Here is a 14285-nt window from a genome sequence, read left to right on the forward strand (position 1 = left end):
GTTAAATAAGATGCCTGTTAAAAATACCTCTCTCAGTAAAGTTTATTTACATAACGCTTATTTTCACCTTAACATATGTTGTTTAGTTTTTATCTGAAAATATTAAATTAGTTTTGATCGTTTTTTGTTGTTGTCGATGTTATAACTACATTACCCAGCATACCCTCGAGATGTCCATAGCAACCTTCCTGTTTATCTTTTGGACATGTCTCTGCGATTTTTCTCAGTGTTGGAGAAATGAAACCATGCTCTAAGCAGCAATTGAAAAACATAAGAAAATCATGTTTGGGGCTGGAAACTTACATAACTCCGCAGATGAATCTGAAAGAAGAACCTTGCCACCTATCAAATCTGCCAGTGACAAGTATTTCCTAGAATCTCTTGGTGAATACATTCAACATGAGAAGGAACGTCTGATGTGTCCAGATAAGGGACCTGATGAGCAACGTTACATCATTTACAGTTCTGCATTTGATAAGGTATCAACATGAATCACCATACCCTTTCGCCTTGTTTCAGCATCATCACTCAATCATTTTTTAGGCCTACACACGTGAACTGATCAGAATGCCTAGGCTAACTTGTTGCGTTGTAACTATGCCTGTCTCTTGCTTGTTTGATTTTCTCAGGTAATTGAGTATGCAACTGCATACAAAACCATTCTCACCTCCATCAAGAAAGAGTATGATGAGTTCATCTGTGCCATAAAGAAGAGTGAGCGTGATGCCAAGTTAGCACATGGGAAACTGAAGGCCATGGTGGCCCAGCCCACCTCCCTTATGTACTGTCAGAGAAGAGCTGTCCAGCTTCAGGAAAGGCAAGAGAATCACTTCAATTTTTCAACATGGCACAATGCGGCCCCAGAGTATAGTATATCATCCATGCCTGAACCTTGTTTTTTCCGTTCTAGGATTGCTATCATTCAGAGAGACACTGCAGAGCTGCAGGCTGAGTTAAATAGACTACAGGAGTCAAGGAGAGTCAAGAGACCCTCATTGCATCAGAAGACCTCAGACAGCAAGACATTACGGCCCGTTGGGCAAATTCCAGGCATGGCCCTACATTGCTGAACTCATTGTGCCGTTTTGTCTTAACATTATAATGGCTGTATGTTTCCCAAGTACATATTGTCATGTGTCATGTCATGTCAATATGTCATTCATGACCGGTGCTTACAGTATAGTTTTTTCCAGGTCTGACATTTGATGAGTCGATGAACCCAGCAGCTCTGGCAAAGCATTTGGAGTACCTTGAGCGAAAGCGAGACGACCTGCAGATAAAGAGAAGGAGCCAGTATGTATCTGTTTCTGTCAAGGATGACCTGGACAATAAAATGCGATCCGCCCTGGACCAGAGGGATGAGCTGGCAGTGGAGAATGAGAGACTCCAACTCCGGTGAGACTGTGTCTCACTTTGGTCAAGACTCACTGGCACAAGTGGCTATAGAATACCATTGAAGACACCTATGTTGTTGCTAAAGTTATCGGTTCTTCTGGTTTTCTAGATACAAAAAGATGAAGTTTCTGAATGACTCCCTCATGACATGGGAAAAGACAGGAAAAGAAGTCACTCTACTAGAGTTCATCACATCAAAACTGGAGAATATATTTCATCTGAAAAGTATTTTACACTTCCACTTTAGCATACAGTGTATGTTAGTATTAGTGACACTGGCAGTGAATGAAGTTCTAGTCAGGGATAATGTAGCCTAGCTTCTTTTTGTGTTGTAACCTATTTGTCTTCTACTTATGATGCGGCAGGCCTATAAACCTCACGAGAGCTTTTGTGTGTTTTTTAACTATGATAAGGCTGATGATACAGCAGCAATAAAGTGATATGATTTTCATTCTAGTGAGCGACACTGATTTCCTTGGCATTAGTGCAGTAGTGTTTGAAGAGGATGATCCCAGCAAGGTCAATGAATCGGAGCTCTTGGTGGATTACATTGAAAGGTACTTCAGTTCTTTTCCGAGTTCTAGTACTATGCTCTCAACCAATGCATACTGTATGTATAGATCATTCCTCTATGTGTTGTGTCTCCCTGCAGGTTCATTGACCTATTTGAGGGGGGTGAGTATGAGGCAGCTGCTTTCCATGCTGCCAAATCCCCTCATGGAGTTTTGAGAAACATGGAGACAATGGAAAGGTTCAAAGGTGGAAACTCTTTATTTTCTATCTTATACAGACGTCCTATAGTGTTGTGGTCCCTATGCACACATCATGTGGGTCATTGTGGTCTCAACCATAAAGTAACTCTGCATCTTGTACAGGCATACAGCACATAAATCTAATTTCATTTGTCACATGTGCCAAATACAACAGAAGTAGACCCGTAAATGCTTACTTACAAGCCCTTAACCAACAGTAAAGTTCAAGAAATAGAGTCAAGAAAATATTGACAAAATAAAATTATGTAAAAATAAAAAGTAACAGTAGATTTACACAACAATAATGAGACTATTTACAGGGGGCCATGTGCAGAGTAAATGTGCGGGGGTACAGGTTAGTCGAGGTCATTTGGACATGTAGGTAGGGGTATATAGAGTATATAAGTCTGTATGAACTGTTTTCAACCTATGTCATCTTTGTTTCCCCTCTAGCGGTCACAGTGTACCAGGGCCAGGGGGAACTGCCCCCTCTGCTTCTCTTCTTTCAGGCACTCATGATCTCGGTGCATGCTGGGAAACAGCTTCCTGGGGAGACCCTGTCAGTGGAGGGGGTCCGGTGTGCCATGCAGCTCAACTATGTAGAGCTGGTCACACACTGGGTAACCCAGAAGAGGTCAGCATATCAGAGTGTATAAATAATATGAGCATTAGGAGTTATGAGTCTTTTTGTTGTAGGGTTTGAATGGTATAGCTGGGCATGGTTGTAGCAATCACGATATAAGATATATAGATATTGTGTTTAGAGCTCTTTGTTATTGAGTCTATGTTGGGTTACAGCTTTCTCCATAACCTTCTCAGGCTAACATACAGCGAGGCTCTGGGGGATGTGATCTGTGAGCATGGAGACAGGAAGCCGCGGATGGCCGACACATGCCTGGCTCTGGCCCACATCGTCTACAAGGCCTGCGGCGTGCTCAGGAAGGCCGCACTGAGCATGTGCAAGAGAGGCATGACCAGCAGTACTATGGAGTTCATCTATCAAAGCAAAGGCTTTACTGCAGGTTTGGAACACTCATTTACAGATACTATTCACACACATCCTATGTAGTAAATGTGTGAGTGACTCAGTGTGTGTGTATTGTTCTCTGTGTGTATGTTTGTGCGCAGGTGACTGTCTGTTTGTGCTGAAGGGTTGTCCCAGTCTGGCTCTTCTCCAGGCGTTGACTCAGGAGTACCAGGGCCAGCCTGCAGTGCTTTCTTTGGGCTTTGCCTGCCATGCTCTGCTCAACTCTGATCTGGAGGACCTGGCACTGCAGATGGTGGAGAAAACACATTCAAGTGGGCAAGGTAGGTAGGCTATACCCACCCACCAATCAGCAGGGCAACCACACATGGTCGCGCACACACATACACAAGTTGAGTTGACTTGTGGTGCTGTGATTTTCAGGTACTTTGGAGAAGGTGATTCTGGATGATACTGGGTGTTCTGCAGAGAACTGGGGTGAGATAGCAGGTTGCTGTGGCCAGAAGAACAAGCCTTTACTGGCCCAGGAGATCCTCTCTATCCTGCTGTCTCAGTCAGGGACCATGTGCCTCTCCCCTGGCATAGAGAGCTCTGAGCTGATGCAGCATGTGTTCATGTAGAGAGACAGCCACCAGAGGGCGCCCATGGGACAGATCTGCATCACCAATCCAAGAGGCCTCCAACCATGGCAAGCCCATTCATAACTCACTGCGTCATCCTGCTCACTGCTCACAGAGAGAAATGCAGTCATCCACACTGGTCCTCCAGATCATTAAATCATTTGAATGTGATTTCACTTTGATTAATATCACAAGTGCCAAGTTACATCTTTGTCAGAAAGCACAATGCATTGCCATGTTATTAAATTGATATCACTTGAACATTGTCAAACGTCACTGAATAGTTGGTTTATTAGTTATTCCTCAATATAATTTACTCTTAACTAGACTCAGAATTTGAAACAGTTTAAACTTCATCTAAGAAAATGATCACTACGTGTTTAGATTTGGATCAATGGCATCTCCGACATCCAAAATAATTAATGGTGATAAGCTCTACAGAATATTGAATTTCCCTGTAATAAATTCCCCATTTCCTGCCTCCAGAACACCACTGTCTAATCCTTGGTGGTGTTAGTCATCATCCCCACAGAGATAAGACCTGATGGCCGCTCCCTGAGAGGCGTGCTATTATCTATATACACTGTATCACCAGAAATACGAGGAGGACACAATGGTAGATTGACCAGTAGCTCACTAACCTTCCACTCACACAGTGGACCCATTGTCCCAGACAGTGCAGGGCCAGTCTCAGTCACCCTGCCATATTAGAGTGAATGAAGCTTCCACACAGCACAAACAACGCCCACCATCAATAAACACAGCCTCCAGTTTCCTCTGCCTCTGCCTAAGAGACATGAAGCCACACTGAGCTAACTGTGTGTCTATGATTCCCACAGTTAATCAATTCCGCTTATGTCTGGGGGCGCGTTTCAGTGTACATCTGTTTGATCCGTTAATGGGTTAGTGAATGGACGTGTGTAGTTGATGGCCTTATATGTCATACTAATTTAAACTCAGAGCCGATCAACTGATATTGAAAGCAGGGCTCATATGGAGACTTTTATTCATACACATTGTGTACATTTAGCATCAGTGTTGTGATTATCAATATACTGTTATTGATGCTGGTATCTCTCCAGGCACTAGAGCTGTTTAGCCCCCACAGTCTGTGCTGTTGGCTCTTTGAACATCACTACTTGTAGTGTTAGCACAACGATACTAGCACTGTGTTGTCAGACGGCAGACTGGAGGCAGCTGGTATCCAAGGGAGACGGAGAGAGGAAAAAAGAGGGGGTTGGCAATACGTGAGGCAAAGATGGAGAGAGAGTAAGACTGACATGCTGGTATAGCATCTCTATTACAGAGAGGAAGGAGCAGAGAAACATTGTGTAGGGGAAAAAGAGGAACAAAGTGAGAAACAGGGAGAGTGTGAAAAGCAGAAAATGGTAGCGGGGGGTGAGAGATTATGCTGAATCAGCGCTTCGTGGCGCCACCCCTGCTGCTGTTATTGATCTCCCGCAGTAAGAGGAGCTGGAGCTGGCCTGGCTTGCTGATGGCCCCACTGCATGAAACAGCTCCCCAGACACCCTACCTCCCTGCCCCCACAGCTCACAAAGAACCCTAGTGCCCTGCCCTGAAGCCTACCTCAGCCCTGAATCTCTGTGTCAAGGGTAAAAGGTGTTGAGTTCTGCCTCCTCACATCTCTTGTTTCCTATGCTAAAACTATTATCAACAAGAAAAAGCATTGCAATTCATCTTCCCAAAACGATGCAATCAAGAGTTGTGTTTTACAAACTGCCTATTAGTCAGGATTCAGTTTATGACAGGATGTAACAAGATGCACTTAGTGTCCTTGGATAGCACTTCTGGAAAGATGTAAAAATATTGATGGTCGTTTTTGCTAGTATCATATTGTCTTGAATGGTCCTTTAAATAGGTTTTTGCCTGCACCATCCTCCCTGTCAGAACCTGTTTAACAGCTCAGGATTTTTCCTCTGTATTCCAGCCCCAGCGTGTTTCTCATCTCCCAGAGTGTGGCACAGATAAGGGCCCTCTCCTCAGTCCAGCAACGTAATGTGAACTGACAGCCGTGTCTAGCTCACACAGTCTCTGGTCTAGATAGAGCTCAGTACAGCAGACCAGCAAAAATAGAAAGCAAGGGGGGCGTTGGACCTCATGTTTCACATCATTTTGTCCAGACAGTGTCCACAGTGGTTTGACTTACTTCTAGGCCTTTGTTTGATAGAGCAATGCTAGTGGTATACATGGTTTTAAAAGGAATGTGCTCAGGACTAAATAGCTGTGTCAAGCCTTCTATTTCTGATCCGTGATTGAGCAGACTTGCACATTTGTACTGGGGTGGGAAGGGGAATCTTTGGATTAAACAGCGCCTCTCTCACACTTTGTATTGATGTCTCCTGGCTTGACTGTGTATATTTAGCCACTGTGGTAGTGCCCTGTCCATTTTGTTGATATTTCCATGGATTAAAGCAGTGCCACATTAGGTTTGCAATGGGGATGGAAAATAGTCCATTGATTTCCAGCATGTCAGATGGGCAGAGAGAGAGTGCTTTGTTGTGCAGCTGTCTTTATTATATTGGCAGCAAATATCTCCTCTCCAGGGTTAGTTTATGTGACATACTCTGTAAACAGACTGGGGTCGACGGGGGTCGGAGAGGGGTCATTCACATAAAAGAAAAACACTGTTTGGAACAGGATCAATAGGAAATATCTAATTTTGCCATATCACTGATGAAACTCTTGGATTGTTAAACCTGATAACTGCCAGCTCTAAAATATCTGTTCTCTAATCTCCCAGTGCGTTTCTCCATCTTCAGTGTGTGGCTGGGTTTCTGTGTCAGAGAGAACAGAGATCTATCTGCCTTGTAATTACATTCTGGGTTTAATCTCCGGGGAATGGCAGCCAACCAGGAGGCCTGTGCTACAGAATTAAGGCTTCAAAGACGATATTCAATGAATCATCACTCTGCTAGTCCTAGCACGCCTAAAAAAAAACTAATTAGAGACATGGGGAATTTGCATATATGAATCATAATCTCCAATTAAGGGGTGAAAACAGTAGCCTTTGTTTTGTGTCCCAGAGGAGACGGGAACATGTTACGTAAGTATTTCCTCTTTCAATTAACACTGGCCTGCTCCAGTCACAACAGGAACAGCATGCTTTTAGGACAGTATATCGATGCACAACCTCCTGTAGACAGCCATTTTGGGCTTCCACCCTGAGAGGGGACTGCTTGTTTTCATTGGGGTTGATTAGTCATGCTATAAACATCTTTAGGGTGTTGTATGTAGATTCTGTTTGGCAGAATCTCCTTTAATCTTTCAAGTTGCTCGCCCACTGCCTTGGTCGGTCAGTATAAAGATGCTCATCAACACAATCTTTTAGGTTTTTAAGAATGTCCTAGTCTTAAGATAACCAATTAATAATGTAGAAAAAATTGGATTAGGTAACTTATTCAAAACAATCAAAAAATGTGTCACAAACCGTTACCCCGACAGTCTTCACTTCCCATCAGCATTCAAATAGAAGTTTTTTTTCTCATCAAGTGATGATTCTGTCTTAAAAGGCCTTATCACTTCCTCACTCTCCTGCATAAATGAACAAGGAAGTATGTGATCCGTTTGCTACATGATATCCTCCCACTGCCAACAATTTTCAAAGCTGAATGTGCATGTGAATTGTGAATCAATTACTTAGGCTGACATCATACATACCATAGATCAGGGGTTCCCAAACTCGGTCCTGGCCTCCCCGGGGGCACGTTTAGTTTTTTTCTCTAGCACTACAATGGTGGTTCAAATAATCAAAGCTTGATTATGAGTTGGTTATTTGAATAAGCTGTATAGTTCGAGGGCAAAAAAACAAAACGTGCACCCTGGGGGCCCAGGACCGAGTTTGGGAAACCCTGCCTTAGATGATGATGTTAATGGTATTGTCTAATGATTAAAAGTTCATGAAAGTGCTGCTCACTGGGGGTGATACATGTCGTTATACTGGTAGTTTTACCGATGTATAATCATTGGTCTGTGCTGCGTCTACCTCGTGGTGCCTCAGAAGGTTGTCAGACTGTTTACTGCATCCTATCACAGGTTTCACTTGGCAAGCAGCCTGCTCAATGCAGCAGCCAGTGTTCATGGATTATGGGTATTCTGAAGTTTGCTTGGAGAGACAGTGTTGGCCAAAAAATATTGATGAGGTAATTCAAGGCATTTACCACTGACCTTCAGTCCCTTGTTCACACACACACACACACACACACACACACATTACAATTGTCAATCACTTCCTCTGTCATGAACATAGCATTCTGTCATATTTGCTGTCTCATGCACTCAGCCTTTATTTCACATTTCTGGAGGACTCCACTGCCCCTCCTTCTTTGTCGATCTCTCTCACAACCATACATAGACACACCTACAGGATGAGGCTTTAGAGTCTGTCTCATTGCTGAGAACAGAAATGGAAAACTGTCTAACATCAACTGCAACAGAAAACTGGGTCAAATTCATCACTCTATCAAATAAGAAAATCTACTTGAGTGAAATGTTCTTCAAGCAAAGGCCTCCTCTTACTATGTTTGCTTTGAATCATATAATCGTTCCAAATATTGACAAACGCTAAATAAAATGAAATGTCAAAGAGACATACAGAGCATTCTTACTCATCAGATGCCATTGAAGAAGCTATGATAAGTGAACATTACAGACATTTCTGACCGAATACCAGCGTGTCTGTGTTATCAGAGCTATTGTGAGAGTTGGACAGGTTGAGTTAATTCTGGTTCTTCACCAAGGAGTCCACCAATCTGGTGAATCCAGTTCTCCCTCCTGTAGGGAAGCCATGTGATAAGAAATGGAGCTTCTGTAATTAGGCCTCTTATGTGGGCCACTTCTGCAGACTCATCAATAAAACAACATGTTAGTGTTGCTATACCGCTCCAGCTGGAGCAGAAACAGACCATAACATCATCTGTGCCATGATCCTCTACCAAAACAGACCAAAACAACGGTGAAAGTGAAAGCACAGTGCCCTTCTTTAATCTACTCAAACACTAGTGTCATGAGTATACGTACATTATGTATTATATTGAGCTGGTGTCCAATATTCTTTTATATCAGCTTGTGTTCCTTATATGTTCACATTTATTCACCCTGAGCTGTTTAAATGCCATATTATTTCCTTTCTCTGTGTTTTATTTCTGTAATCTTCATGGCCAGGCTCCGAGATGGCTATCTCTATATATCAGGGAGGTATGACTAAGCTGTGTGAGTCTGCTGATGACTGATGACTTCACCTCTAAAGCCACTCCAGGCCATAGTTTATAACAATGATGTAAAATACTGTAACAAAGATATTCAGAGGAGATGGAGTCACACCGGATAAAGGTCTTTTGCAACCACCAACACATGTCCAACAAGCTGAGTGGTTACCAGGAAACATTACTAAGCAGAACAACTGCCATCCTCCCACTTTTCTATTCACATTCCTTGAGTGCAGCTATGGATTAAACAAACATTTTACTTGTAAATGCATCTCTCATTTTTAATGAAAGTTTGACACCCTAGTCCTGCCTATGCCAGAGTTTGTCTGATGGAAGGAGGTGCCACATGCCTGTCCCATTTAAAACAAAGGCTCAAGTCTAGCCATGCCAATGGTGCTGACACCCCACTCTCTCACACCTGTTCTACTGAGGATTACCCCCTTATACTGCTATGCCAGGGCAATGCCCCTCTTCAGCCTCCATGCCTGCCCTACCATGACTCTGCACATTACCATTCAGGCAAAGGGTCATATCACAGGGCAGGGTCATATTCAAGGCCATAAGACCCATATGAGTAATTGTTTATGTTTGCCCTGCCTTGAGGCATGATTACATATTCCACGTAGATTCCAACTGTGTTCCCTTCAGAGGAACTGCACACAAACCTCTATAGTTCTACTCATTATGCCCATATCTACAGTTGAAGTCGGAAGTTTACATACACTTAGGTTGGAGTCATTAAAACTCATTTTTCAACCACTCCACAAATTTCTTGTTAACAAACTATAGTTTTGGCAAGTCGGTTAGGACATCTACTTTGTGCATGACACAAGTAATTTTTCCAACAATTGTTTATTTCACTTATAATTCACTGTATCACAATTCCAGTGGGTGAGAAGTTTACATGCACTAAGTTGGAAAATTCCAGAAAATTATGTCATGGCTTTAGAAGCTTCTGATAGGCTAATTGACCTCACTTGACTCAATTGAAGGTGTACCTGTGGATGTATTTCAAGGCCTACCTTCAAACGCAGTGCCTCTTTGATTGACATCATGGGAAAATCAAAAGAAGTCAGCCAAGATCTGTTGTAGACCTCCACAAGTCTGGTTCATCCTTGGAAGCAATTTCCAAACGCCAGAAGGTATCACGTTCATCTGTACAAACAATGGTACGCAAGTATAAACACCATGGGACCACGCAGCCATCATACCGCTCAGGAAGGAGACGCGTTCTGTCTCCTAGAGATGAACGTACTTTGGTGCGAAAAGTGCAAATCACTCCCAGAACAACAGCAAAGGACCTTGTGAAGATGCTGGAGGAAACAGGTACAAAAGTATCTATATCCACAGTAAAACGAGTCCTATATCGGCATAACCTGAAAGGCCGCTCAGCAAGGAAGAAGCCACTCGTCCAAAACCGCCATAAAAAATCCAGACTACGGTTTGCACCGGCACATGGGGACAAAGATCGTACTTTTTGGAGAAATGTCCTCTGCTCTAATGAAAAAAAAAATAGAACTGTTTGGCCATAATGACCATTGTTACATTTGGAGGAGAAAGGGGGTGGCTTGCAGGCCAAAGAACACCATCCCAACCGTGAAGCACGGGGGTGGCAGCATCATGTTGTGGGGGTGCTTTGCTGCAGGAGGGACTGGTACAATTCACAAAATAGATGGCCTCATCAGGTAGGAAAATTAGGTGGATATATTGAAGCAACATCTCAAGACATCAGTCAGGAAGTTAAAGCTTGGTCACAAATGGTTCTTCCAAATGGACAATGACCCCAAGCATGCTTCCAAAGTTCTGGCAAAATGGCTTAAGGACAACAAAGTCAAGGTGTTAGAGTGGCCATCACAAAGCCCTGACCTCAATCCTATAGAAAATGTGTGGGCAGAACTGAAAAAGCATGTGCGAGCAAGGAGGCCTACAGACCTGACTCAGTTACACCAGCTCTGTCAGGAGGAATGGGCCAAAATTCACCCAACTCATTGTGGGAAGCTTGTGGAAGGCTACCCGTAACATTTGACCCAAGTGAAACAATTTAAAGGCAGTGCTACCAAATACTAATTGAGTGTTTGTAAACTTCTGACCCACTGGGAATGTGATGAAAGAAATAAAAGCTGAAATAAATCATTCTCTCTACTATTATTCTGACATTTCACATTCTTAAAATAAAGTGGTGATCCTAACTGACCTAAAACGTGACATTTTTACTCGGATTAAATGTCCGGAATTGTGAAAAACGGAGTTTAAATGTATTTGGGTAAGGTGTATGTAAACTCCCGACTTCAACTGTATAATTCACATCGCTTCCTATCTCACTCATCCGCATATCTGGTATTTATGTGGTAGCGGTTACAATGTTACCTTATTAGCATACCAGGTATTTATGGTAATGATTATATCGTTACCTCATCAGCATAGCGTCACATCCTACCTCCTTTACTATTAGCTACTGTGTGGAATGTCATTCACCTATTAACATTTACATTTACGTCATTTAGCAGACGCTCTTATCCAGAGCGACTTACAAATTGGTGCATTCACATTAACTTCAGCCTATGAGCGTGGCACACCAAGGCAATTCCACCGCTCTTGTTGATTAACCTACGGGCTCACTCGTGCATTAAGCACTCTCCTTTCTTTCAACCAATGGGCATGAATCTGGAGGAGTATTTACTGTATATGTCAACTCAAACCTTTGTGCCTCCCACTTGTTGTTTTGTAGCTACGACCTTCCAACTCCCCACCACCACCAGCATAATAACCTCCTTTCCCCCAGCAGGGGGGTTTTGATGCCAGCGGCCCAACACAGGACAGTCTGTCAACAGCATCTGGCTCTGAGGAGCATTCCTCGTAGGCGAGGCCTACCCCAAACTATTCAATATAATTCCATTTTTTTAGTCTGTCTATTTTGTCATTCAGTTAAGCCTATACTGGATTGAACTGAATTATGGGCCATCCTCCCCTCACCAGCCTCCTGTCGTCTCACCCACTCCAAAGAGAGGTCTCTGTGGCTCAGAATGTGATGTGTCTCTGACAGTCAGTGGCTGATTCTGTGTGACTGAAACTGTCAAGGGCCGCCACACTTGAGATCACTGGCAGATGCAGGCCGGCTTTTTCTGGCTCCCTATCTTCTCCACTTTCAGCACAAGGCCCCATTCCTCAGATAGCAGATGCTTTGGAAGACTCATGTAGTGAACTTACACATACATGCCTGAGCTCTGGCATGGACCTCGATCTGCTAACTATTCCCTCTCAGCGCCAGACAGGAAAGAGAGTGGATTTTTTTCAGCCATTGTGTGCCAAATTACCCGTATGACAGGCCAGCACCACATTACTATTGCAGTTTGCGTCACAAGATCGTAGTTTATGTATGTGTTTTAGCACCTCTAGTTGTTTGATGCATTGTCTGTAATGAATAAGTTACTTCATCACACTTGATGGTTGTGCACAATCTTGCTGAGAAGGTTTATTTTATTTTTTTTGGGGGGGGGGCATCTGTCCCACAAAGAGATGACTGGAAGCAGCACTGTCAACGTTTTTGAAGCCGAGGACTGTAGTAACTTAACAGGAAGTAGTGGGCAGGGTGATTCAAAATATTGTAGCATGGGCTATGTTAAACAGAAGAGGTTTTTACAAGCCTTGTCGTACCAGTTAAAGCAAGATACTATTTCAGGCTGACCATTTTCAAAGCTATCGGGTGTCTCCTCTGGATATTTGTATGTGAATGTACAGTAAGAGTACTCCCCTCCCCCTCATCTCTCTCACACACAGGTATGCAAATATGCGCACATATATCCACCGTTATGAGCTTGCAAAGCTATAGGAAAGGGTAAACTGCAAAGTCACAGTAGGATTTCTGTCCAGCTTCCACCAAGTGCACAGCTGAAATTCCTAGAAGAGAGGGGCAATCATGGTTATTTGGGAGATGATTGATATCCTAGAGCAAATGCCCCCCTAACATGGCCATGCTATGTTACTCTGAGGGAAAGCAATACAGTACTGGAAATGTAATCTAAAATCAAATTTTAGTCAAATAAATAATGTAAAAGTGATTTCCTTCTGCTCTCTATCTCTTTCTCTCTCTCTCCAGTGCGTGTAGGGTGCTGTTTATATTTTGTCAGCCAAGGAACTGACCATAACTAGAGCTACTGTATGTCTACATGTTGCAGTAATTCAAGAGCTGGCCAAGAGGGAATTGTCACCCTAATCACATTACAAATCCATTGTAAGGATTAGACAATTTGACAAAATAGATAGGAATTTCGTAAGAATTTCTTAAGGAGAGTTTCTTTACATTGAATATATTGTGTCTAACGTAGTAGATATATCACATCACATAGACCACATTTAATCCATAACATCTATTTTGTAAGGTAGGAATCTGTATCACTTTGAGATGCTTTTTCATGCATGTTCTTCTACAGTTTCCCATGCTTCAACACACCTCTTAGAAAATGATCCTGTGCATGCCAAAATGGAGACTGCAGAGCAAAAATAAAAAAATTGCAGCGCCAGCCCTTTAAATTGAATGGTTTAATTGAGCTTGGGAAATCCATTCTACAAATTAAATATTATTAATTAGGATATCACTATATACAAAGCACAGAGCACCCACATAATAATCCACAAACAATGCAGTCAAAAATGCTTATTACCTAAAGCATGTGTCTCAAAGTTTTAGAGTGTTTTGAGGTGTTCATTTGATTGGTGTATGTGTAGGAAGAGCTGCTGTCCAGCCAAGGATTAAAGAGTAAATTAAAGTGATGTAACAATGTTCCATAAAAACGTAACTTTGTCTCATGCAACTGTAATGTTAGGTCATCCAATGACTGTCGGACATTCCAACATGTGTTCCTGAAACTATGGTTCTGACTGGAGATGCTGTTCCTGAAACTGTGGTTCTGACTAGAGGGAGTATGGGACACACTCTTTTCACGCCACTTTGATACAAAGTGATTTTCGTAGCAGGTTAGGTGAGCATTTTCTCGAACCCTAACTCTTTTCCTAACCTTAACCTCAGTCTCCTAACCTGCTGTGTACATTTTTACCTGCTACGAAAAAGTCACATCGGTATCGAAGTGGCATGAAAACCATGTTTCCAGAGGGGTGAGTACAGCTACATCCAGAAGTTACTTTCTCGTAGCAGGTTAGGAGAATTTACACAGCAAGTTAGGATAATTAACGTGGCAGGTTATGAGACATAGGTTAAGGTAAGGAAAAGAGTTAGGGTTAATTACAATTCTCTGTCACTTCCGGTCGTAGCTGTACTCCCTCTTGTCACAACCCTGAACTATTTTGGCCA

At 42.8% G+C, this 14285-nt stretch overlaps 1 protein-coding gene across 1 annotated transcript; it reads left to right on the top strand.

Annotated features, from left to right (window-relative positions):
• The first annotated feature begins 16 nt into the window (after window positions 1-16).
• On the top strand, window positions 17-4233 carry LOC106577116 (clathrin heavy chain linker domain-containing protein 1). Its single transcript, XM_014154861.2, has 11 exons — window positions 17-479; window positions 630-817; window positions 911-1050; window positions 1194-1395; window positions 1505-1620; window positions 1853-1952; window positions 2048-2154; window positions 2601-2781; window positions 2967-3169; window positions 3276-3455; window positions 3556-4233. Exons 1-11 carry the CDS (start codon window positions 282-284, stop codon window positions 3750-3752), a joined length of 1812 nt encoding a protein of 603 aa, XP_014010336.1. The 5' UTR covers window positions 17-281; the 3' UTR covers window positions 3753-4233.
• Window positions 4234-14285: the final 10052 nt, after the last annotated feature.

The sequence above is a fragment of the Salmo salar genome, chromosome ssa18 (assembly GCF_905237065.1).
Source record: "Salmo salar chromosome ssa18, Ssal_v3.1, whole genome shotgun sequence".
NCBI lineage: Eukaryota > Metazoa > Chordata > Actinopteri > Salmoniformes > Salmonidae > Salmo > Salmo salar.

Excerpts from the sequence above, each read along its gene's own strand:
- LOC106577116 (XM_014154861.2), top strand. The coding sequence starts at position 282 with ATGTTTGGGGCTGGAAACTTACATAACTCCGCAGATGAATCTGAAAGA. Across the intron at positions 2,155-2,600 it reads GACAATGGAAAGGTTCAAAG|CGGTCACAGTGTACCAGGGC; the intron begins GTGGAAACTCTT and ends TTTCCCCTCTAG. Across the intron at positions 3,456-3,555 it reads AACACATTCAAGTGGGCAAG|GTACTTTGGAGAAGGTGATT; the intron begins GTAGGTAGGCTA and ends TGTGATTTTCAG.